General features: G+C 46.2%; 1 protein-coding gene across 1 annotated transcript; it reads left to right on the forward strand.

The window, feature by feature from the left end:
- Nucleotides 1-23,461: 23,461 nt before the first annotated feature.
- On the forward strand, nt 23,462-24,454 carry LOC307099281 (olfactory receptor 10H2-like; the record flags this gene model as incomplete). Its single annotated transcript, XM_079770629.1, has 1 exon — nt 23,462-24,454. One exon carries the CDS (start codon nt 23,462-23,464, stop codon nt 24,452-24,454), a length of 993 nt encoding a protein of 330 aa, XP_079626755.1.
- Nucleotides 24,455-25,343: the final 889 nt, after the last annotated feature.

The raw sequence follows: 25,343 nt of genomic DNA on the forward strand, positions 1-25,343 counted from the left end.
GTGGAGTAATGACAAAAAAAAAAAAAAAAAAAAAAAAAAAAAAAAAAAAAAATTGTCTGAAGATAGAGGCTCTGGGGATAGTGTTACATCAGAAAGCTTCTTCTTTTTTTCTTTTTTTTTTTTTTTCTTGCCAGAGAGAAAATTAATAACCATGGGAGCTAGGGCCCTTGTGATTGGAATTACCCCAGGAGACCCAGTTTTCAACTCTCAGTAACAGGAACGTGGGAAGCACTGTGGTGGATAATTGAACTTTCCAGAGAATCTAAAGTCAAAACAATTGGCAGGTAATTCAAATTCCTTCCTTCTCCTCTTATGGGAAAAGGGAGTGTGAAATCTTTTGTTCATCCAACGATGTGTTTTACTGATTTTTTTTGAGAGAGAGAAGGAAGGAGAGAGGGAGAGAGAGAGAGAGGGAGAGAGAGAGAGAGAGAGAGAGAGAGAGAGAGAGAGAGAGAGAGAGAGAGAGAGAAACATCAATCGGTTGTCTCCTGTACTCACCCCCTCACCCCCACAGGGATCGAATCCACAGGCAACCTTTTGGTGACGTTCCAACCAACTGAGCCACAACGGCCAGGGCAGATCCTTTTATTTAATGGCTTTTAAAATCTGCACGGATAGGTGAACCATATTGTCTTTTCTTAAAAACATGCTACCTGGTTTTAGAATCAAGATTGCATTGACCCAGTGATTTTCAACCTTTTTTCATTTATGGCACACATACACTAATTACTAAAATTTTGCGGCACACCAAAAAAAAAGTATATTGTATTTTTGCTGATCTGACCCCCCCCCCCCCACCCAAAAAAAAAAAGCTATAATTTTATTTCATTCACATCAGATGGCTATTGTTGTGTTGGCTGTTGTCATTTTTAAATTTGACAATCTAAGGGAAAAGCGGTCAGTGCCCCTGACTACATAGATATTGCATTTTTTACAAATAATTTTTAAAACATATTTTATTGATTTTTACAGAGAGGAAGGGATAGGGATAGAGAGTTAGAAACATCGATCAGCTGCCTCCTATACGCCCCCTACTGGGGATCGAGCCCACAACCAAGGTACATGCCCTTGACCAGAATCGAACCCAGGACCATTCAGTCCGCAGGCCAACGCTCTATCCACTGAGCCAAACCGGTTAGGGTGGCATTGCATATTTTAAAAATTCTTATGGCACATGGGTTGAAAGTCACTGCATTAACCTGATGAAAGGAGCTGAGCCGCTCGCACCAGCTGATGGAACCGACTGATCAGGACCAGCGCTGGGCACCGGCAGCAGGTGTGAGCAGTGGCTCCAGCTCCAGCGCTGGCAGCAGGTGTGAGCACGGGGCGGGACTGAGGCAAGTGGGAGCAAAGAATTTTCAGTAACCACCAGAGGCTCGCCCCAATGACAGAGACCGGCACCCTGCCTTGGTCTTGCGCCCCCCTCACCTGCTCCACCATCCCGCCGTGGCCGACACCCACCATGTTTTGAGCACGCCCCCTGGTGGTCAGTGCACATCATAGCGACCAGTTGTTCGGTTGTTCTGATTGTTCCACTGTTCGGTCTTTTTTTGGTTAGAATTTGCATGTTAGCCTTTTATCATACAGGATAGATAACTAATTATTCACTCATACCATAATCAAAGTTTTCTCTATTGCCTTACATGTATTTTATATCTGGTTTTTCTAAATCAGCACCCAATCTAGTACCCTATATTGCACCTAGTTGTTATGTCCCTTGAATTTATCTCCATTCTTTTCATGACCCTACTATTGAGACCAGACCAATTGTTCTGTGGAATGTCCTACCTTCTGCACTTGTCTGATTGCTTGCTCGTGGCATCCTTTAGCTTATTTCTCCTTACAATGATCATTCATTTCAATGATCAGCTTTGACCAATGAGCACATTTTATTCTTGTTCCTCCATCCTTTTAACATTAACCATTACCCAGTAAAAGTTTCATTCCACAGTGGCAGAGACATCTTAGGCTGGCTTTCATGACTCAACCATTTTCCCAGGAACCCTGGTTCTTTTTAGTGGCTTATGGTAATAGAGACATTATGATTAGTATTTCCTTAAATTATATTTTATTTGTTTTCAAGATTGCTGCCTTTGTTTTCATTTGATACATATGTGTCTGGCAAATATTTGTCCACCCAATTATTTTCTTTTGTTTATTTTTTATTTTTATTTAAAAATTTTTAATTACAGTTGACATGTATTATTATATTAGTTTCAGGTGTGCATCCCAGTGATTAGACATTACATAACTTACTAAGTGACATTCCTAATAAGTTTCTCACCCATATGACACCATACGTAGCTATTAGAATATTATTGACTATATTCCCTATGCTGTACTTAACATCCCCATGACTATTCTGTAACAACCAATTTGTATTTCTTAATCCCTTCTCCTTTTTCACTCATCCTCCCATCTGGAAACTGTCAAAATTTTCCCTGTATCTATGAGCCTGTTTCTGTTCTGATTATTCATTTTGTTTTTTCAGATTCAATTGTTGACAGATATGTATTCATTGACATTTTTTGTTCATATTTTTTAATCTTTTTTTCTTCTTCTTAAAGAAGACCCTTTAACATTTCATATAAACCTGGTTTGGTGGTGATGAACTCCTTTAGCTTTTTCTTATCTGGGAAGCTCTTTATCTGTCCTTCCATTCTAAATGATCATTTTGCTGGGTAGAGTAATCTTGGTTATAGGTCCTTGCTTTTCATCACTTTAAATATTTCTTGCCAATCTCTTCTGCAAAGTTTCTATTGAGAAATCATCTGACAGTCTTATAGAAGCTCCCTTGTAGATAACTAACTGCTTTTTTTTTTTTTTTGCTGCTTTTAAGATTCTCTCTTTGTCTTTGACTTTCGGCATTTTAATTATGAGATGTCTTGGTGTTCATCTTTTAATTTATTTATTTTTGTTAATCCTCACCTGACAATATTTTTCCCATTGCTTTTCAGAGAGAGTGGTAGAGAAGGTTAGGAGGGAGAGAGAGAAATAGAAAGAGAGAGAGAGAGAGAGAGAGAGAGAGAGAGAGAGAGAGAGAGAGAAATCGATGTGAGAGAGACACATTGATCGGTTGCCTCCTGCACATGTCCCAACCAGGGCCAGGGATCAAACTGCAACCCAGGACGTGCCCTTGACTGGGAATCAAAACTGTGACCCTTCGGTGCATGGGTTGACACTCTAACCACCGAGCAACACAGGCCAGGACTCTTTGGGTTCATCTTGTTTGGAAATCTCTGTGCTTCCTGGACTTGTATGTCTATTTCCTTCACCAAGTTAGGGAAGTCTTCTGTCATTATTTTTCAAATAGGTTTTCAATTTCTTGCTCTCTCTTGTTTCTGGCACTCTCATGATGTGAATGTTGGAATGCTTGAAGTGGTTCCAGAGGCTCCTTACACTATCCTTATTTATTTGGATTATTTTTTCTTTTTGCTGTTCTGATGGGATGTTTTCTGTTTCCTTATCTTCCCAATTTTTTATTTGATCCTCTGCTTCATCTATTCCACTGTTGATTCCCCATAAATATATTCTTCATTTCAATTAATGTAGTCTTCATTCTGATTGGTTCCTTTTTACATTTTCTAGTTCTGCTTTTATGTTTTCTATCTCTTTGTTGAAGTTCTCACATCTTCCCCTACGTTCATTGAGCATCCTTATAACCCATGTTCTGAACTCTGCACCTAGCAGATTGCTTGTTTCCATCTTGTTTAGTTCTTTTCCTGGAGTTTTGTTCTGTTCTTTCATTTGGGACATGTGTCTTTGTCTCCTCATGTTGGCAGCCTCCCTGTGTTTGTTTCTGTGTATTAAGTAGAACTGCTATGACTTGCAGGCGTGGTAGAGTGGTCTTTTGTAGTAGGTGTTCTGCAGGGTCCAGTGGCACAGCCTCCCTGATCACCCAAGCTGGGCACTCAAGGTGCACCCCCTGTGTGGGCTGTGTACACCCACCTCTTGCAGTTGAGCCTTGATCGCTGTTGGCATGTCAATGGAAGAGATTTACCTCCAAGCCGATTAGCAAAAAGGACTGGCTGTGGCCGCTGACCTCTGACCACTATGGAGGATCAGCTGTGCAGGGGCCCACCCCACAGAGCAGGACTTACTTCCGTGGGGCTCTGGTGCCCGCTGAGTTTGCCCCTTGAGTGTATCACTTGAGGAGGTGGTGGTGCTTTGACATGATATGAAGCTGTCCACTGGGTGTGCTGGCTCTGGAGCCTCAGGGAGGTGCAGCCTGTGTTCTGCTTGGGGCCTCCTGGCATGAGCTACAAAGAAATCTGCAGATGGCTACTACTTGTGCTGGGCTTGGAGTTGCCCAGGTGAGGCCAAGCTGTAAACCAAGGCCGTCTGCTGCTAGTGAGAGGTGAGGCTTGCTTAGACCAGATGCTGCTTGTTTGAGGGATTTTAGGAGAATCTGAAGCATGAGCCAAGACAGGCCATTTGTATGGAAAAGCTACTGGAAATAACGTGGGTAGGCTTGAAAGTTGGGTGGGGCGGGCCTCAGGGAATCACCAGGGCAAAGAGTGTGAGCCCAATCGATAGAGTCTCAAATATGGCACCTGCCTGCCGGCTCTGTGGGAGGAGGGCCCAGAAAAGGAGCCATGGCTTCTGTCAGCACTTCTGTGTGGGATAAAGTTGTCCCCCCAGATCTTGCCCTGATACCAGACTCTGCATATGTCTCTGGTGACTTTTGAGCGGCTACCCCAGAGCTGGAGCACAGAGGGAGTGAGTCTGAGCATAGGCCCTTTAAGAGGAACTTCCTGGGACTCCAGCAAACCTCCTTCTCACTCAGCCTCAATCCCCACTGGTTTTTACAACCAGAAGCTATGGGGACTTCTTTTCCTGGCACTGGAACCTGGACTGGGGGGCCTGGTATGGAGCTAAGATCCTTCACTTCTCAGGGGGGACCTGCACAGCTGATTTTTATCTGCCACATGTGGGTGTGGGACCTGCCTGTTCTGCATCTCCACCCCTCCTACCTGTGTGTGTGTGTGTGTGTGTGTGTGTGTGTGTGTGTGTATATATATATATATATATATATATATATATATATATATATATATTTTATTGATTTTTTACAGAGAGGAAGGGAGAGGGATAGATGGTTAGAAACATCAGTGAGAGAGAAATATTGATCAGCTGCCTCCTGCACACCTCCTACTGGGGATGTGCCCGCAACCCAGGTACATGCCCTTGACCAGAATCAACCCTGGCACCTTTCAGTCGGCAGGCCGACACTCTATCCACTGAGCCAAACCGGTTAGGGCCCTCCTACCACTCTTGATGTGGGTTTTTTTTTCTTTATATCCTTAGTTGTAGGATTTCCACTCAACCAGATTTCAGGCAACTCTGAATGATGGTTGTTCTGTAGTTTAGTTGTCATTTTGATGTGGGAGGAGGCGAGTATCATATTTACCTGCGCTGCCATCTTGACCAGACACCCAATTATTTTCAAACTTTCAGTTCCTTTGTCATAGTAAATTCAAAATATGGAGCAAGATGGCAGAAATGAGTACAGTTAAAACAGTATGGAATAAGTGTGAATGGGTTTTAAAACATCAATGAAAAGATAAAGACTCTCAGAGTTAAAATAAAAAATAAACCGCAAGATTCAACTATATGCATGTTTTCTAGAGCAGGCACACTAGTCAAGGGAATACAACCTTGACCATTGATGTCTTTAACTGTTACAACCTGGATCTTTTCTGTATTTGTCAATGTTAATAAAAGCCAGCAAGCAAAGAGTATTATAATTTAATCCATCTTACTGATGAAGATTATGAGAGCCAGAAAATTTAAGCACATTTTTCAATTATATAGAGCTCTCCCCCGCCCCCGCCCCCCCCGAGTTAATAACTGTTTATTAGGATTCAAGGTTCTGAACAAGGTAGGAAGCAGTGGCAAGAGGGGTTAGGTAGGGGGATGAGGAGAGACTACCAGGCTTGGCTAGCTGGGCCACTGCTACAAGTCAAATGGGAACCCTGGCCGGGAAGGGCTCTGAAGAAGGGGGGCTTGGGGTCAGTGAATGGTGTATCGGACGTAGGGGACCTTGACATCCTCACCCACTCTCATCGTTGCAGCACAGCTCAAGCACCAGTGCCCGAACATGGCGGCCCAGCTTTCGCTTCAACTCACGGCTTAAGATCGCTGTCATTGGTTGATCCAACCATTCCTTGAGCTTGGCGGCTGGCATGAAGAAGGAGCAGAGCATAGACACGCCCTGGGACAGCCTGGTGATCTCCAATTTATGCTCTGTCTTGAAGTAGTCAAGGACCTGTTTGAGAGTCATCTCCTCAGCATTAGGCCGCAGCCTCTGTACCTCAAAGCGATCCCACAACGTCCATTCCCAGGTATAGTACTGGTGACAGGGTGCGGGAAGGGGTTCAGAGAAGGCGAAGAAAGGCAGGGCCTAGTTGAGGAAACCATTCTTGTAGGAGTCAAGTCTTCGGTGCCCCTGAACCACCTTGTATAGCTCCAGGCACACAAGGCCAACCACAGCCACGGTGGCTGTGGCGACGGCTGGGATGTTCCCTGCAATCAGCTGGCTCTTGTGCTGACCGGCAGCAGGAATGTCATAGCTCTCTGCCCGGAGGTTGGATGCAGCCACAATGAAATCAATATGGAAGTTGGTGTCATCATCCTTCTCAAATTGAGTGGGGCTTTTCTGGACTAGGCAGTGTGGCCTTGAGCTCCTCTAGACAGCTTTCATCAACAGAGGCACTGGCGCTCTGCAGTGGATCTTGACGCCAGACTGGGGGTGGGGGTGGGGGGCGGGGGTGAACTTGGGGACCTGAACAGACTGTAAGAGTGCGGCCACAGCAGCTCGGTCCTGAGAGCCTGCCAGCCCATAGATGTGGGCAAACAGGTTAGCGCCAGACTGTGGACAGCAAATGTGAGTGGGTGTGGACATTGTTTGGGTCCAGACCAGAAGGGAGCTCCTGAGCTCGTGAGCTGGTCAGGAGGGAAGCTGTGCAGCAGCTGCCGGTGATGTTAGAATACGGGCTGTGCCAGAGGTGGCAGCCCCGCTCACAGTCGGCCGTGTCTGTGGCAGCTGCAGCAACAGGCTGCGCTGCAAGGCCTCCAGCACCTCCAAGGGTTGGGTGCCCGCCAGCTGCAGGGTCCGCTCCACAAACTTGGGGTCTGTGATATATAGAGCTCTTAAACTGCCATTTAATCTATGTTAGAGCCTATGTTTTTATTGATTTTAGAGAGAAGAAGAAGAAGAAGAAGAAGAAGAAGAGGAGGAGGAGGAGGAGGAGGAGGAGGAGGAGGAGGAGGAGGAGGAGAAGGAGAAGGGAGAAGGAGAAGGAGAAGGAGAAGGAGAAGGAGAAGGAGAAGGAGAAGGAGAAGGAGAAGGAGAAGGAGAAGGAGAAGGAGAAGGAGAAGGAGAAGGAGAAGGAGAAGGAGAAGGAGAAGGAGAAGGAGAAGGAGAGATACATCGATTTGCTGTCTCCTGCATGCTCCCCACTGAGGACTGAGCCTGCAGCCGGGGCATGTGCCCTGACCCAAAATCAAACCAGCGACCTCTTGGTGCATGGGACAGTGCTCAACCAACTGAGCCACACTGGCCAGGGCTAGAAACTATGTTTATTTAAAATATACAGTATATTTTTATTGATTTCATATAGGAAGGGAGAAGAAGAGAAGAAACATCAATGATAAGAGAGAATCATTGATTGGCTGCCCCCTACTAGGAATCAAGCCCTCAATCTAGTCATGTGCCCTGACTGGGTTGATGTTCAACCAACGGAGCCACACCGGCCAGGGCTACCCAAAATTTTTTAAGCCCCTTCTTGCTTAGTCTCAAGTAATTATAGTCTCTGGTTTATGACCCTGTGTAATGAATTCATTTCATCATCTGTGCTTTAGAATGTGTTACCTGTCTGTGGGCAGGTGGGGAGCATCACATTGATGTCTCTGGGCACGAATGCACACACACCTTCTTGAACAGACAAGCAAGGGAAGACTTTCCCCTTCACCCTCAAATATAAAAATAAAAAAAGAGAAACATAAAGATAATAATAAATACCACCAAGCACTGGACATTCTCTGTGTATCAATTACTGTGTCCAGTGTTTTTTAATTATTATATTTTTAATTATAACAAATGTACAAAAGAAAATAAACTGTCTCCCAGAGTATGGTTTACTACTGGGTGTCCCCCCCCCCCCCCCAATGTATACACACTTTAACAGCTGATAGCTCAAGTTTGAAAATGAAATTTTTTTAAATAAACATTAAATTCTATATAATTATAAGTATTCACAGTGTGTGTGTACATTTTTTTCCGGACACTTCCTTTGGGAGGGATAGACTCTAAGGGAAGATTTCTATGTTGAGCTGAGTCGAGTGAAGACTGTTGGAATGTGAAGTGGAGAGGAGGGTGCTGGTAGGAATGGAGTCCTTTAAATGGATCTGAACGTTGAATTGGATAAAAAAGAATATGGGGCAAAATCTGGGAAAGAGAGGAATAAAGAAAAAAAGGGTGGTAACAGGACAATTTGCACATGAGGAAGGAGAAAAGAAAGGAAGAGGAGGAAGAGAGGGAGGAAGGGAGGGAGGGAGGGAGAGAGGGAGGGAGGGAGGAAGGGAGGGAGAGAGGGAGGGAGGGAGGGAGGGAGGGAGAGAGGGAGGGAGGGAGAGAGGGAGGGAGGGAGGGAGGGAGGGAGAGAGGGAGGAAGGGAGGGAGGGAGGAGAAGAGGGGAAGAGAGACTGAGAGAAAAAGGAAGAAAAGAGAGAAAGGGAAGAAGGATCAGGGCCTGGGTAAGAACATAAAGCTTGTTAAAAGGGTGTTGCTATCTGCCTTCTTATGGAAATCCTTTCCCCTTTTTCCCATATACCTTTAGCAAGACATCAATTCTCATTACTGTGCTTAAGTTGTATCTTTTGGGAGATGTGTTGAATGGCAGAGTGCTAACTCAAGACGGTACAAATGGGTGCCCTCAGTATGCAGATGAGAAAATTGGGTGGAGGTCACACAGCATGGGAATGAAGGGAGATACGTGGACTTTAGGTCTGTCTGATTCCCTTGCTGGTGTTTGGGAATACCATAGGACTGAGGATCCAGGAAGGGGGCCCTCTGCAGGATGTAAATTGTTAACTCAAAGGTGAACCCAGATATTTAAGTTGGAAGCGGAAGATGTTTTATAATAATAAACCTAAGAATGGCTGTCACATAGGAGTGCCTGCAGTTTGCCAAATACTGCGGTAAGGATTTCGTATGCATTAGCTCCACTAAGTATCACAATTAATTAGTTACCCACATTGAGACATCACCCACATCTCTTATAGTCAACGTTTTTGAGATGAGGAAAATGAGCTTCTGATAGATGAAGCTGCTTGTCCAAGGCTGCACAGTTGTGAATTGGGGAAGCAGGAATCGACTACAATCTGGAATAGTCTGGAGTTGGTGATCAGAAATCTCTCTCTCCGGTTCCTACAGAGGGAGGTTTGGTCTTGATCAGGAGGGAAGGCTCTCCTAGGAAGGAATAGACACACTTAAGGAAAAGGGTGCAGGTGCAGCCTTAGGTACACACAGCCAGAAAGAAACACTGATTCCAGGGAATCAATGAGAAACCCTGGAAGTTTGGCAAACTGGCTACAGCAGTTTGGGGTTTGATTTCATTATTTTACTCATTATTGTGATAAATAATTTCCACCCCCTAAATCAGGGGTCCTCAAACTTTTTAAACAGGGGGCCAGTTCACTGTCCCTCAGACCGTTGGAGGGCCGGACTATAGTTTAAAAAAACAACCCATGAACAAATTCCTATGCACACTGCACATATCTTATTTTGAAGTAAGAAAACAAAACGGCAAAAACACCCGCATGAGGCCCACGGGCCGTAGTTTGAGGACGCCTGCCCTAAATGATGTCCATGTTGAGAGCCTGTGCATATATTTCCTTTGCAGATGCGATCCAGTTAAGGGTCCTAAGACGGGGTGGGGGTGGGGGCTGGGTGAGGGAAATATCCTGAATCGTCCAGGTGAGCCCGATATGACCACAGCGGTCTTTATGAAAGGGAAGCAAGAGACGGAGAGAAGGAGATATAACGACGGGAGGAAGGAATTAGAGTGATTCAAGAGCGGGACCGTGAGCCAAAGGGTGCAGGCTGCCTCAAGAGCAGTGGTTCCCAACATGGGCACACGCCTCACAGGGGGGCAATTTAATTTTTAAGGGGGCAATTCGAGAATGAGTTATTAACAGTGAATTTTTTGCATTTCTTTTGGTTCTAGGGGCTTCATGTACAGTATATAAATATCTATTGTGACATATTTATGCATTTCAGTTCTCTATTATATCTTTCGAAACTTTATTTGCTATTTTTTCATATCACTTCATATTACTATTGGTTTTGTTTTGTTTTGTTTTGTTTTGTTTTGTTTTGTTTAACAATTTCTTAGTGAGTTCTTCCTCAGTACTTCAACTGTCCTTTTGTTCTTTTCTTTTTCTCTTTCATGGATGCCATGTTCTTTGGAAGCTTGTTTAGACCAAGCATTTTAGGCTTCCTCCAGGTGAATAGGAGTTCACTTTTTGAATAATAAGAATTATATGTTACGTGGTGGTGGGGGGGGGGGCATCAGGATTTTAGAGATGCTTAGGTGGGGGATGGCCAAAAAAAGTTGGGAACCACCGCTCTAGAAGCTGGAAGAGGCAGGAGACAGATGCTTTCCTGAGTCCTCCAGACGGAAGGGACACCTGGATGCAAGCTTAGGGAGACAGTTTCAGACTTACGGCCTCCACAAACAGAATAAACGTGTGTTGTTTTAAGCCAATAAATTGTTATGATTTGTCACGGCAGCCCTAGAAAACAAATACATTAATTGGCACACGAAATGGCATCCTGTTATTCAACATTATGTTGGCTTTGTTAACCAAATTTGTTTCAAGCCAGGTTCCTAGGCCATTCTTTTTGTAGAGGAGATTAAAGGAATGTTGAGATGGCTCAGGAGGAATGTTGAGTATCCTTGGAACTCCGTCAACAAAGGAAAGCATCTCAATAGCAGGGCTGCAAGATGGGCTCATTGGCAGGCAGTCCTTTGGTGTTCGCGGTGAGGATAAGTATTTACCGTGGCGTTGTTAGGGTACCCACCACAGGGTCTGGCATGCTGTCTGCGCTCAACCAACTGTAGCGGGATAGGAACCGAGGGACACCAGGATTCTTCTGCTGGCTGTAGACGGTGTAAGCTCGGCAGAGGTGCTACAAGTCCTCTGTGACAGTGGTCTCTGCGTTATAACAAAGATACATGAATGTGGACTTTGAACATATTCCAAGTTGAGAAAGCTGAACTGCAGGGGCTGACCTGGTGGAAATACTTACACAAAGAAAAAAATCACCAGTGATGGGTAGATCTGGAACTCATCTCCTGTTAGATGAAAATGTGACTCTGTGTGTGTGTGTGTGTGTGTGTGTGTGTGTGTGTGTGTGTGTGTGAATCCTCACCCAAGGATATTTTTCCATTGATTTTTGGGGAGAGTAGAAGAGAGAAGGGAAGAGAGAGAGAAACACCTCCATTGGTTGTCTCCTGCACTGGCCCTGACCAGGGCCCGGACTGGGGAGAAGCCTGCAACCAAGGTACATGCCCTTGACTGGAATCAAACCCAGGACCCTTCAGTCTGCAGGCTGGCGCTCTATCCACTGAGCCAAACTGGCCAGGGCATGAAAATGTGACATTTTTACAAGGCTTCTTTTTCTTTTGGGTTTGTGAATTACCATTCCCCAGAGAAACAGAACCAATAGGATGTATATGTATACATATATATCCATATATAAATAGCCTATATAATAAAAGCCTAATATGCTAAGTGTCTGTCCATTTGCTTGACCATTGGACTAGTCGCTATGACACGCTCTGACTGGTAGGTTGGTTAGCTTGCTGATGGGGACTGGGCAAGACCAGCCGGACGCACCCTGGAGCCCTCCCGTAGTCCCTCTCGTGGTCCCTCCCTGGTCCCAATCGTGCACCGGTGGGGGCCCTCGGCCTGGCCTGCATCCTCTAGCAATCTGGGACCCCTGAGGGGATGTCCTCAGGCCAGGCCAAGGGACCCATCGGTGCATGAATTCGTGCACTGGGCCTCTAGTAAATAATAAGATATATGTAATTATATTACTTATCATATAATAGATTATGTTATAATTATATATTTAATATAATTATTATAATTATTAACATAATATATAAAAGTAACAGTATGTATTAATATAATTATGTTAATATAATAATATATGATTATTATAGTACTAGAGGCCCTGTGCACAAAAATTCATGCACTCGGGGTAGGGAGGTCCCTCAGCCCAGCCTGCACCCTCTCACAGTCTAGGAGCCCTTGGGGGATGTCCACCTGACAGCTTAGGCCCACTCCCCAGGGAAATGGGCCTAAGCTGGCAGTCAGACATCCCTCTGTCAGCCCGGGAGCCCTCGGGGGATGTTGGACATCCTTAGTGCTGCCTAGGAGGCGGGAGAGGCTCCCACCACCCACCGCCGCAGCACTCGCGCCCTCAGCCCAGCTTGTGGCTGAGCTGCACTCCCCCTGTGGGAGTGCACTGACCACCAGGGGGCAGACGCTCAATGCAGGAGCTGCCCCTGGTGGTCAGTGTGCATCATAGCCAACAGTCATTCCACCGTTAGGGTCAATTTGCATATTACCCTTTTATTATATAGGATAAGTATTATGTAATATACTACATAATGATATAGAACATAAGATCATAATATATACATTATCATATATACAGATATAAAGAGATTTGTTATAGGGAATTGTGTCATGGAATTATGAGGCTGACAATTCCTAAGATCTTCAGCTGGGAAGCCGGAGAGCCAGGAGAGCTGATGGAGTGAGTTCCTGTGTGGAAGCCGGCAGCCTCTGGACCAAGAAGGGCTGATGTTTCAGCTTGAGTTCTAAGGCAGGAAATAACTGATGTCTCGGCTCAAGGCAGCCAGGCAGGCAGAATTCCCTCTTATTCAATGAAGGGCTATAGCCCCTTGGGTCTATGCAGGTCTTCAGGTGACTGGATGAGGCCCACCCATACTAGGGAGGGCAATCCACTTTGCTAGCCTATCGATTTAAATGTTAAACTCATCCAAAACACCCTCACAGGAACCCCCAGAGCAGTGATCGACCAAATATCGGTGTACCTCATGGCCCTGTCAAGTTGACACACCAAATTTTTAAATATATATTTTTATTGATTTCAGAGAGGGAGAGAGAGAAAAAACATCAATGATGAGAGAGAATCATTGATCGACTGCCTCCTGCACGCCCCCCACTGGGGATCAAGCCCGAAACCCAGGCATGTGCCCTTGACCAGAATCGAACCTGGGACCCTTCAATCTGCAGGCTGAGGCTCTATCCACTGAGCAAAACCAGCTAGGGCATTGGTGGCTTTTTTATGATGCTATTATAAATGGTATTGACACAAAACATTTTCATTTTTCGTTTATTACTAGTACACCCACATGGTTTTGTATATTAGTTTTACATTCTCTGACCATGCTAAATTCATTTATGATTTCAATTGTGTTTTGTCAATTACTTAGGAATTTTCTATGTAGACAACTGTGTCATCTATGAATAAACACTATCATGACTCCTCCCTCAAACAAGCTATGAATTTAATAATTCTTTAGCCTTTTTACTCTTCCTTCCATACTATTGTTATCCAATATTTTTTAAAATATATTTTTATTGCTCTGCCAGTATAGCTCAGTGGTTGAGCATTGACCTATGAACCAGGAGGTCATGGTTTGATTCCCAGTCAGGGCACATGCCCAGACTGTGGGCTCGATCCTTGGTAGGGGTGTGCAGAAGGCAGCCGATTGATGATTCTCTCTCATCGTTAATGTTTCTATCTCTCTCTCTCCCTCTCCCTTCCTCTCTGAAATCAATAAAAACATATTTTTAAAAGATATGTTTTTATTGGTTTCAGAGAGAGGGAGAGAGGGAGAAACATCCATCAGTTGCCCCCAATCCTCCCACCCCCGTACTGGGGATCGAGCCTATAACCCAGGCATGTGCTCTGACCAGGAATTGAACCGGCGACTTCTTGGTGCACGGGACAACATTCAACCAACTGAGCCACACTGGCTGGGCTGTGGTCCAATATTTTAATTCTGTTTTATATAGCCTACAGTTAGACTCCATTACTTTTATTTCTCTCCTCCATTGTGTCTGACCTGTATTGCTGGACTGTTTATAGAACCATGGGGATCTGGACAATTCTGAAAGTGTTGACGTGTCACCGTGTCTAGCATTTGGGGTGGGAAGAGGCAGCAATAGAAGATGTTCATTCTGAGGATCAGACATCTTCAGCTTCCCAGTATCCGTTCCTGACATCCACTGAGGGGAGGAACCACCCTGGGAGAGATCATCCTGGAATCCAGTCCCATTTCCCCAAAATGCCTTTACCCGGGACAGCCCAGCTTGACTTTCCCGGCTTGGAATGGGGGAGGATTGATGACCAGAGCTCCTGGGAGTAGGGGGTGTCTAAACTGAGACCTGAAGGAAGAACAGGACTGCCCGGCCACCTTGGGTCAGTGGTTGAGTGTCAACCTATGAATCAGGAGGTCTCGGTTCGATTCCTGGTCAGGAGGCGGCCAGTCAATGATTCTCTTTCATCATTGATGTTTCTATCTCTCTCTTCCTCTTCCTTCCTCACTGAAATTAATAAAAATATATTATTATTTTTTTTAAAAAAAAAGGAAGAACAGAAATGAGCCAGGTGGAAATTAATGGTGTGAGGAAGGGGTTCCGTCCGGGCAGAGAGAATAGTATGTACAAAGCCCAGAGTGATGAGATCCTTGTCTGTCCAGGAGAAATCATAGACATGGGGATGGAGGAAGGGAAGTAAGGTCAGATGTGGGCTGGGATCACCACTCAGGTGGGGAGTTCAGATTTGATTCTAGTCTCACGGAGAAACCACTGGAGGGTTTTAGGCAGGGGAGGGACATGATCTCACTATTTCTCTAACAGCTCTGCAGAGTGCAGACTTGAAGGGGTGGGGTTGGAAGATCGAAGACCAGCTGTGTCGGCATCGAGGCAAGAGATAGGGGTGTAATAGCCCGGACCAGAGTGGGAGTGGTGAAGGTGACATAAGAGGCCAGAGTTGAGTCTTAGTTAAGCAATGAAATCCAGATGGTGTTGGAATAGCTGTGGAGAGGAGTGGGGGTGGTGGAGATCCTGGCCGAGATGGTATGGCAGAGGGAAGGTTGGCATTCACTAAGATGGGAAGGTTGGCATTTGCTAAGATGGGAAGGGAGCAGGCAAAGCAGGCAGGAGGAGGGGGACTCTAAGACACAGCCCAAGGAGAAAGTGTCCTCCCAGGCCCTGCTTCAGTATCCCCGCTAGGAAGATGGTCCACTTCCTTCTGTGATCCCCCTGTGGTCTAGTTCTGACCACAAGGAGGTGGGTGTCTGTACCCAGCTCTGCCTCTCCCAAGACGGGGGGCTCCTTCAGTGCTAGGCTCTGGCAGCGTTCTCTTTGGGTTCTCAGATCCATACCAAGTTCCTTAGCCAGGGCTCAGTGAAGATGTGACGGATGGATGACGGAAGGAGGGAAGGAGGAGGAGGAAAGAAGGAGGGAGGAAGGAAGAAAGGGAGGGAGGGAGCGAGGGAGGGAGGGAGGAAGGAAGGAAGGAAGGAAGGAAGGAAGGAAGGAAGGAAGGAAGGAAGGAAGGCTGGCTTCTGGGAGACACCTGTGGGAACCCACCCCTGGGATGTCACCCGCAGAGATAAAACTCTCTCCCCACCCACTGCTGCGCCGCCCCCCCCCCCCCCCCCCGCAAGGCCAGGCTCCTGGCAGGCGTCCCCCAGAGAACAAGGCAAGCAGTGCTTCTGTTTCCAGGGCCCTTTTCCAGGAACAGGTGACAAGGGCTGCAGGAGCTGGAAGGGGAGGGAGAGGGCATTCAGACTACGGAGAACGGAGAGGAGCAGAGGAAGGACCTGGCTGAGGGATGGACGTGGGGAGTGAGGTAGGGTGGAGAGGGGAGTCTGCAGCCCCAGCATCTAGCCCCAGGCTGGGTGAGCCAGTCTGGGCTCCTGTCCCACACAGCGTCCCACACGGAGCCCATCTGCGGCTGCCTCCCTCCCCCATAGCAGCCATGCTCACCGGGTCCAGTCCCAGGCAGGGAGTGGTCTTTGGGCCAGACGGAGAGGGAGAGGGCGGTTTTGAGCCAGAGGGTCACATTGGGTGTGTCACATGCATGTGTGCTCATGTGTGCATCGCCTGTGCGTGCTGCTGAAGGCACTGAGTGTGTCCGTGTCCGTGTCCGTGTCCGTGTCTGTGTAGTTGAGTGTGTCTGGATTTGTTTCTTTTCACTACTGTAGCCAAGTGCTTACAAACCAGTGGCTTAAAAGACCAGACATTTATCCCCTCACAGTTCTGGAGACTGAAAGTGCAAAACCAAGGTGTCGGCCGGGCCGTGCTCCCCTTGAAGGTGCTGGGGGTGGGGGTTGGGGGGATCCTTCCTTGTTGCTTGCAGCTCCTGGTGGCCCTTGGCGTTCCTTGGTTTGTGGCTGCATCACTCCAGTCTGCCTCCATCTTCCCATGGCATTCCCTCTGTGTCCCCTGCTGTTCCTATGACGACACCAGCCATTGGATTAAGGGTTTACCCTGATCCAGTGTGATCTCATCTCTATCCTTACGTTATTCCATCGGCAAAGACCCTGCTTCCAAGGAAGGCCACATGTTGAGGTTCCAAAACCTATGCACCTGAGCCGGTGCTCAGCTCTGTCCACTTCTGTGAGTGCAGGACTTACATTTTGGGCGGCGGGGGGGGGGGGGGGGGGAGGGATTTAATTCAACCCACCACAGTACGCGTGCTGTGTGTCCCTGGCTTATCCCAGTCCCAGACTAGCTGCAGGCAGCTGGGCAGCGCTCAGGGGATACAGGCAGGGCGAGTGTCTGCTCCTGGCTCCGTGTTTTCTGGGCGCCACTGTCACTGTGTATTTCAGAACCGATGAACTGAGCCGGCGCTCCGCTCTGTCCACTGCTGTGAGCCCAGGCTTGGGCTATGGCCAGACGCACACGCAGAGGGCGCTGAGTGGGTGGAGTCGTGTCCCCTTGAGGAGGAAGGGCACAGGGACAGGATTTGGGAGCCTGGCTTGGGGCCCTGGCTGGGAGCCCGGAGCTGGGATGAGGGCGCCGGCCCTTCTCCTCCCTGAAGTCCAGACTGTGCAGGTGACTTGGAGCGCCCTCCTGAGCGTCCTGCAGAGGGGTTGTCCTGGGAAGAGTGGCACAGGAAAGCTCCAAAGGGGGACAGGAAGCCGGGAGAGCCCTTTTTGTGTACATATTTGTAACATTTGGATATTTAGGAGCTGGTACCCTGGAGCCCGTTTGTAGCCAGAAGAGAGCAGGAGGTGGGCTGACCCAGGGATCAAGGACTGGGGGCCAAAGGGCATCCACAGTCAGAGGAAAGATTAGCCTGGAACTGGGGCTGAAACCCTGCACTGTCACGGCGCCAATACGTGTCACCTGATGGGGAAGGATGAGTGACAGCCAGCCCAGCAGTGACCATAAAAGAGGACAGCAATGGCGGTAGCATGTCCTGAGAACATCCTCTGTGATGAGCACTCGGTGTCCAGGTCCCACAGAGAACCTGCGAGGGCCGTTCTCTGGTGGTCCCAGCACTTGGTCGGGGCCGGGCTTTGAACCCTGGGTCTGCATGACTCACCACCTGTGTGTGTCTCAGAGAACAGAATAGATTCTAGAAGCAGGAGGAGGAGGAGGAGAGGAAGGACAATGGGCAGGCACTGCTCCAGGAGACAGGGCTGGGGCCACGGCACCGAGAGGCATGAGGGACCTCATCTTGACACTCGAGCCAAATTGTCCGTTTTCCAAGTAGGATTCGGGGTCCTCCAAGCCTTGGCTGGTAGTGGCTCTGAGGGGCCAATCTTCTAGGGGGAACTGGAAGGGGACTGTGTAATATTGGGGCGTGAACCTTGTCTGAGGGTATTTGAGAACTTGTTATCAAATATATATATGGTACATATGATTGATATATGTATGTATCACTGATTGGAAATATATATATATATATATATATATATATATATATATATATATATATATATATATATATATGCTGTATATTCCCCATTTTTGTTGGACTTAAGCTTAGGAGCTTTGAGTAAATCATGATTTTCACAACGATCCTGTTCTATTTATTCCCATTTATCACTATGTCCCACTCCTTTCCCCGCCCCCAACAGGCAGCGTTTTTAATTTGTTTCATGTGCGTCCTTCTGCTTGTGTGAATTCTTATAAAATGTGTGTTGCTGCACAGACATGTTCTGACAGTGGTGCGTTATACGGTGCTGGAGGTCTCCTATTTTTCCTAACTTTTAACCCAGTGCTATGTTTGTAGGAACCATCCATATTGCTATGTCAGTCTTGTTTCCCCCCCCAAATGTTGTTTAGGGCTCACGGCCCACCTCCACCAGGTTTTAATTCTCTTCTCCCACAGACAGTGGGGCCTCCCAGACTGTCCCCCACTCTCTTGCCAACACAGACGATGCTGAGATGAACGTTCCGGACCGTGTCCCCTCACTGACCTGTGAGTTTCATTCAGAGGGAGACTCAGGAGCAGTGTTTGCGGGACTGAGGGTACGTGCTCCCTTCCTTTGGCCACGAGCCCCCAGGTACCTGCTAGAATGACCGAAGTTCACTCATCTTCACATCTGGGCCAACACACAGCAGCATCCAGCTTTCTCATGCTGGCTCCTCCACCAGGCGTAAAGGGTGCCACGCTGCTGCTTTAAATCGCACTCCTCTAACTGCCCATGAGCAACGGCAGGTCTTCGTTTCCTGCTTGCCTATAGCGTTTCCTCTTCTGCACACTGCCTGTGCCTGCCCCTTCCCACTTCCTACTGGAATCCCAGCCTTTTTTCTCATCGGTTTGCAGACATTCCTTATAGTGCTAGATATGAATCTCCTGTCAGTGTTTATTGAGGTGTACATCATACACAAAAGCCTGCACATATTTAATGTATACATTTTGATGAGTTTGGACATATGCCTACACCTGTGATGCCGTCACCACAATCAAGGTCATACCCTCACCTCCAACAGGTTTCTTTTATATATATATATTTAAAATTGATTTTTTACAGAGAGGAAGGCAGAGGGATAGAGAGTTAGAAACATCAATGAGGAGAAATATCGATCAGCTGCCTCCTGCATACCTCCTACTGGGGATGTGCCCACAACCAAGGTACATGCCCTGGACCGGAATGGAACCTGGGACCTTTCAGTCCGCAGGCCGATGCTCTATCCACTGAGCCAAACCGGTCAGGGCACCAACAGGTTTCTTGCGTCTCTTTACTTTTCTGTGTGTGAGAACACTGAACCGAAGGCCTGTCCTCTTAACAAGTTGTGTTAATTGAAATAGGTTTGACATATATCCATGCAAATTTAAAGTGTACGTGTTAATTTGATACATTTACTTATTGTAATATGATTGCCATTGTCGCGATAGCACCTTTATGACATCACATGATTATCATTTCTTTTATGTGGTGGGAATAAGTAAAATCTAGTCTCTTATCAAATTTGATGATTGTAATACAACATTGTTGTCTGTATTCCTAACACGTTTTTAAGTGCACATCATCTTATTGTTAACGACAGGCTCCGCGGTGTACAGCAGATCTCTAGGACTTACTCAATGTCGCAAATATCTTCTTGCCCTCTGTCATCTGTTAACTTTGTCCATGATGCTGATATGATTTATAATTTTGATGTAATGAAATTAACCATTTTTATTTATGATTTGTGTTTCTTATTCATTTAAAAAAAACTCATTTCTTGTTCCTAGATCACAAAGATTCCACTATACTTTCTTTTATCTTTCAATTGGGTTATTAATCCAGCTTGGTCCTCTCTTTGTACAGGGTAGTAATTGAAGCCCAGTTTTTGTTTTTATCTACATAGAGAGATACTCTCCTCTACAGCATCTCCTGAGCAATTTGTCATTTTCTGATTTATCTGTGGTGTGAACCTAACCATATCTGAGCGGCTCCATATCTGAAGTCTCCATTCCGAACCACTGGTCTGTGTGTCTCCCGTTGCAATAATCCTCCATTGCTTTATTTCCAAGACGTTTGTAGAATTCTCAGAAGGCAATTTCCCCACCTCCTTTCACTCTCCACGTCAAGGTTGACTTAGTTATTCATGGATCATTATCTTTTCATAGAAATTTTAGAATATGTTTATTATTTTTCTCAAAAAATCCAACTGAATTTTTTTAGAATATTACATTGAATGTATAGATTAAATTTGGGGGAGAATTAACACTTTTATGATATTGTCTTTCACCCATTTATTTATATTATCTACTGTGTTTTCTATTAATTAGAGATTTAACTGTTCTCTGTGGAGGTCTTGTGTGTGCTTATTTAAATTAATTGTACATACTTGATAGATTTGGTGCTACTTTGGATGGTAACTTGTTTTTCTAAACTATTTTTTTCTTTAATTTTAAGCTTACAAAAAGTTGCAAAATAACACAGGAAATTTTTGTGCTCCCCTCATTCAAATTCCTGAAATGCCAGCATCTTACAGAACCCCTGTGCAAGGATCAGAACCAGGAAATTGACGCTGGCGTAACACTACATAGCAAACTACAGATCTTACTAGAATTTCCCCAGTTTTCCCACTGATGTCCTTGTTCTATTCCAGGGCACAACCCATTTCATTTCATCATTTCAACTTTTCATTATCATTCAGTTCTTATTATTTCTTAATTTTCTGTGTAGCCCAAAAATTAGTGAGTGATATGTTACTATGCTACTGTCAAAGGTTCAACCTAATATTTGTGCTCCAATATACGGGAACTTTCAGGTACCCTCTTCATATTAATTTCCAAATATATTGCAGTGTGGTCAGGTAACCTGGGTCTTTGTAATATTGGCACTTGGAAATTTACCTAGACTTCCTTTATGCCTCACACAAGGTCCTTTTTGGTGACAATTCCATGTTCTTACTGTGTTGTTGTTTTTTGTCTGTCTGTGTGTGTGTGTGTGTGTGTGTGTGTTTGGTTTAATGAATAGGAGCAAGTGCATATTTTTGTGTTTGTATATGTTAAATATACATATGTAGGTGTATGTATATATTAGATATTTTATTAATATATTTACACATAGCTCAGGTATTAAATAAAATGACAGGATTAAGTTCAAAACAATAGTAATGACCAAAAAGATAAATGCATTAAATGCACCAGTGAAAAGAGACATACAATCATAGGTGGCTAAATTTTTTATTTTTTTTATTGATTTCAGAGAGGAAAGGAGAGATAGAAACATCAATGATGACAGAGAATCATTGATCAGCTTCCTTCTGCACACTCCCCACTGGGGATTGAGCCCACAACCCAGGCATGTGCCCTTGACCAGAATCAAACCCGGGACCCTTCAGTCCACAGGCCGATGCTCTATCCACTGCACCAAACCAGTTAGGGTGGTTGCTACATTTTAAGAGAATCCAATTCTGACTATGTATGCCTGCCCTCAATCTTAACTTCCCACTGTTCATTCCAGGCACTGTGGACGGCCCCTTATGTGTTTGTCTTATGTAATCCTCATAACAACCTTGTCAGGTAGGGGTTATTATGACCAACTTCCTTTAAGGGAGGAGAAAACTAAGGATCTAATAGATTAAGGAATCAACCCAGTGTTGTTGAAGCACTGTTTTAAAAAAACTTCTCAAAAATTTTTTAATTCATATAGATAACATGCAGAGTTTTTGTATGAAAAGAAAAAAGCCAGCACCTGATACTTACTCAGCCTTGCCGACAGCAGTTCAGGCAGATTTGAGCGCAGTGATCCCAGAATTTGCATTATCTTTTCAAAGGCGAACTCCAGCCAGCACCAGATTTTTCCAACCCAAAAACTATATTAAAGATCCTACCAAATGGTGCAGCTACTATGGGAAACAGGATAGAGGTTACTCAAAAATTAAAAACTAGAACTGCCTTATGACCCAGTGATTCCACTTCTGGGTACATATCCAAAGAAACCCGGACGAAGCCGGGGCTGCGAGGGCCGGGCCCCTTGCAGGAATTTCGTGCATTGGGCCTCTACTATTAGAATAACTGTGTGGTGCCAGGTGGGTACTGGAAATATCAGGGGGAACACTTTGTAAAGTATACGATTATCTAACCACTATGCTCTACACCTGAAACTAACACAAAATAATGTTGAATGTAAACAGTAATTTAAAAAACAATTGAGCCCTGGCTGGTTTGGCACAGTGGATAGAGCATCGGCCTGTGAACTGAAGGGTCCCGGGTTCAATTCCGGTCAAGGAAGGGCACAGGCCTGGGTTGCGGGCTCGATCTCCAGTAGGGGGCATGCAGGAGGCAGACAGTCAATGATTCCCTCTCATCATTGATGTTTCCATCTCTCCCTCTCCATTCCTCCCTGAAATCAATAAAAATATATTTAAAAAAAAACAATTGGAAAAAAACATCCCATCGCCCTGGTCAGGTGGCACCTCAGTTGGTTTGAGCATTGTCCCATACACCAAAGGCTGCAGGCTCATTCCCAATCAGGGCACATACCTAGGTTGCGTGTTCAACCCTCGGTCCGGGCACGTACAGGAAGCAACCAATCTATGTTTCTCTCTCTCTCCCTTTTTCTTCCTCTCTTGAAAAATATCCTTGGGTGAGAATTTTTTTAAATCCCATAATAATAATAATTTTTTAAAAGACTGAAGTGTTGGTTTTTTTTTTGTTTGTTTGTTTTTTTTGCTTTCTTTTTAAATTTCCGTTCCAATTTAGAAAAATGACGAGGGGCAGTGACAACTTCTAAAGTGGGGTCTCTGTGGCTGCAGAACCAGCTCAAACGGGTCCTAACCTGTTTCTAACCACCAGTAACACGTTTGAACCCTCAACTGCTCACCCCACAGAACCGAAGGGCCAGAACATGACCAGAACCTAAGTGCTGGCATCCTTTAAGAGGTGAAGAGTCCATTGTCCTTGAAGATCTTGTGCTGAAACCCCTTAAATCTTGCCCCACAACCTGGATCGAGTAGACTGATTTGAGCCTGGCCTCCTGTCTCCGTGATGGCTGAACTCACAAGTAAAAGCTCTTTCTTTTCTCAAAGCCAGTGCCGTCGTATTGGCTTCTATGCACATCAGGTAGTGACCTCTTGTTCAGTAACAGCTCCATCCAGGTGGACCTGAATAGAGACCCTGAGTCCCTAACAATGGGATTTAAAAATAGTAGTAGTAATAATAAAATTGTTATTTATTTATTGAATTCCTACTATGTGCTATCACCTGTGCTAAGCATTTGAAATGCATGATCTTATTGAAACCTCAAGCGGCTCTGTGAAGCACCGGCCATTATTATGAATGTTATTTTGCAGATAAAGTAACCAGGTGGAGGAGCCCCTCAGGGAAGTCCTCCCAGGTAGAACTCACTAGAGACCCTCCCCACCAAGTTCTTCCGTCTCTCCCACACCAGGTATGGCCGCCATGCTGGGGCTAAACCACACCTTTGTGTCTGAATTCATCCTCATCGGCTTCTCCACCTTCCCCCACCTTCAGCTGATGTTCTTCCTGCTGTTCCTGCTGATGTACCTGTTCACGCTGCTGGGGAACCTGCTCATCATGACCACCATCTGGAGCGAGCGCAGCCTCCACACGCCCATGTACCTCTTCCTGTGCGCCCTCTCCACCTCCGAGATCCTCTACACCTTCGCCATCGTCCCGCGCATGCTGGCCGACCTGCTCTCCACCCACCGCTCCATCGCCTTCGTGGCCTGTGCCAGCCAGATGTTCTTCTCCTTCACGTTTGGCTTCACCCACTCCTTCCTGCTCACGGTCATGGGCTATGACCGCTACGTGGCCATCTGCCACCCCCTGCGCTACAACGTGCTCATGAGTCCCCGTGGCTGTGCCTGCCTGGTGGCCTGGTCCTGGGCTGGTGGCTCGGTCATGGGGTTGGTGGTGACAACGGCAATTTTCCACCTCACTTTCTGTGGGCCCAACCAGGTCCACCATTTCTTCTGCCACGTGCCACCTCTTGTGAAGTTGGCCTGTGGGGGCAACGTCTCCACGGTGGCCCTGGGCGTGGGCCTGGTGTGCATCACGGCCCTGCTGGGCTGCTGCCTCCTCATCCTCCTCTCCTACGCCTTCATCATAGCCACCATCCTGAGGATCCCCTCCGCTGAGGGCCGGCACAAGGCCTTCTCCACGTGCGCGTCCCACCTCACTGTGGTGGTCGTGCATTATGGCTTCGCCTCTGTCGTCTACCTCAAGTCCAAGGGTCCCCAGTCTCTGGAAGGAGACACCCTGATGGGCGTCACCTACACAGTGCTCACGCCCTTCCTCAGCCCCATTATCTTCAGCCTCAGGAACAAGGAGCTGAAGAGCGCCATGAAGAGGACCTTCCTCAGCGGGATCGTTCTCCAGGGCTCCCCAAGGGGCTGGTTTCATGGCAGGGAATGTGGCGGGTGAAGACCCTTCAGTCTCCCGTCTGTAAGACGTATATACTTATGCTTCATCGGTGATGATTCCTATATGTGAACTCCCCCTACCTCCACCCTTAGCAAGTAAATTCAAGATGCACTCCCCCCTCCCCAATCTGGTTGACCTCATTCCTCTTTGATTCACTGGGGTAATGCCCTCCCCAGTATTGACCTTGTGTGTCAACTTCTTCCTGTTTCCTGTGCCTGGCAGTGACATGGAGGAGAGGATGCCTACACCACCATTTTGGGGTATATACCTGCCCCTCAGTGGAATTAATGAGTCATATGGTAACTCTATGTTTAATCATTTGAGACACTGCTAGACTGTTTTCCAAAGTGGCTGCACCATTTCACATCCCCACCAGCAGTGTAAAAGGATTCCAATTTCTCCACATTCTCACCAACACTAACTTATCCTTTTTATTGTAGCTATTCTAGTAGTGACTTATTGTGGTGTTGATTTGCATTTCCTGATGTCTAATGATCGGTATGGTCTTAAATGCTTAACACATATCAGTTCTTCTATTTCACAAGGGAGGCCAAATTAGTTCCATTTTGAAAATGAGAACACTGAGATATAAAGAGATTAAGTCTGGCCCTAACTGGTTTGGCTCAGTGGATAGAGCGTTGGCCTGCGGACTCAAGGGTCCCAGGTTCGATTCCGGTCAAGGGCATGTACCTTGGTTGTGGGCACATACCCAGTAGGGAGTGTGCAGGAGGCAGCTGATCGATGTTTCTAACTCTCTATCCCTCTCCCTTCTTCTCTGTAAAAAAATCAATAAAATGTATTTTTTTTTAAAAAAAGAGAGAGAGATAGATTAACTCTGCCTGGTCGGCATGGCTCAGTGGTTAAGGGTCAACCTATGAACCAGGAGATC

This window comes from Cnephaeus nilssonii (genome assembly GCF_951640355.1).
Source record: "Cnephaeus nilssonii genome assembly, chromosome: 5".
In the NCBI taxonomy this organism is placed as follows: domain Eukaryota; kingdom Metazoa; phylum Chordata; class Mammalia; order Chiroptera; family Vespertilionidae; genus Cnephaeus; species Cnephaeus nilssonii.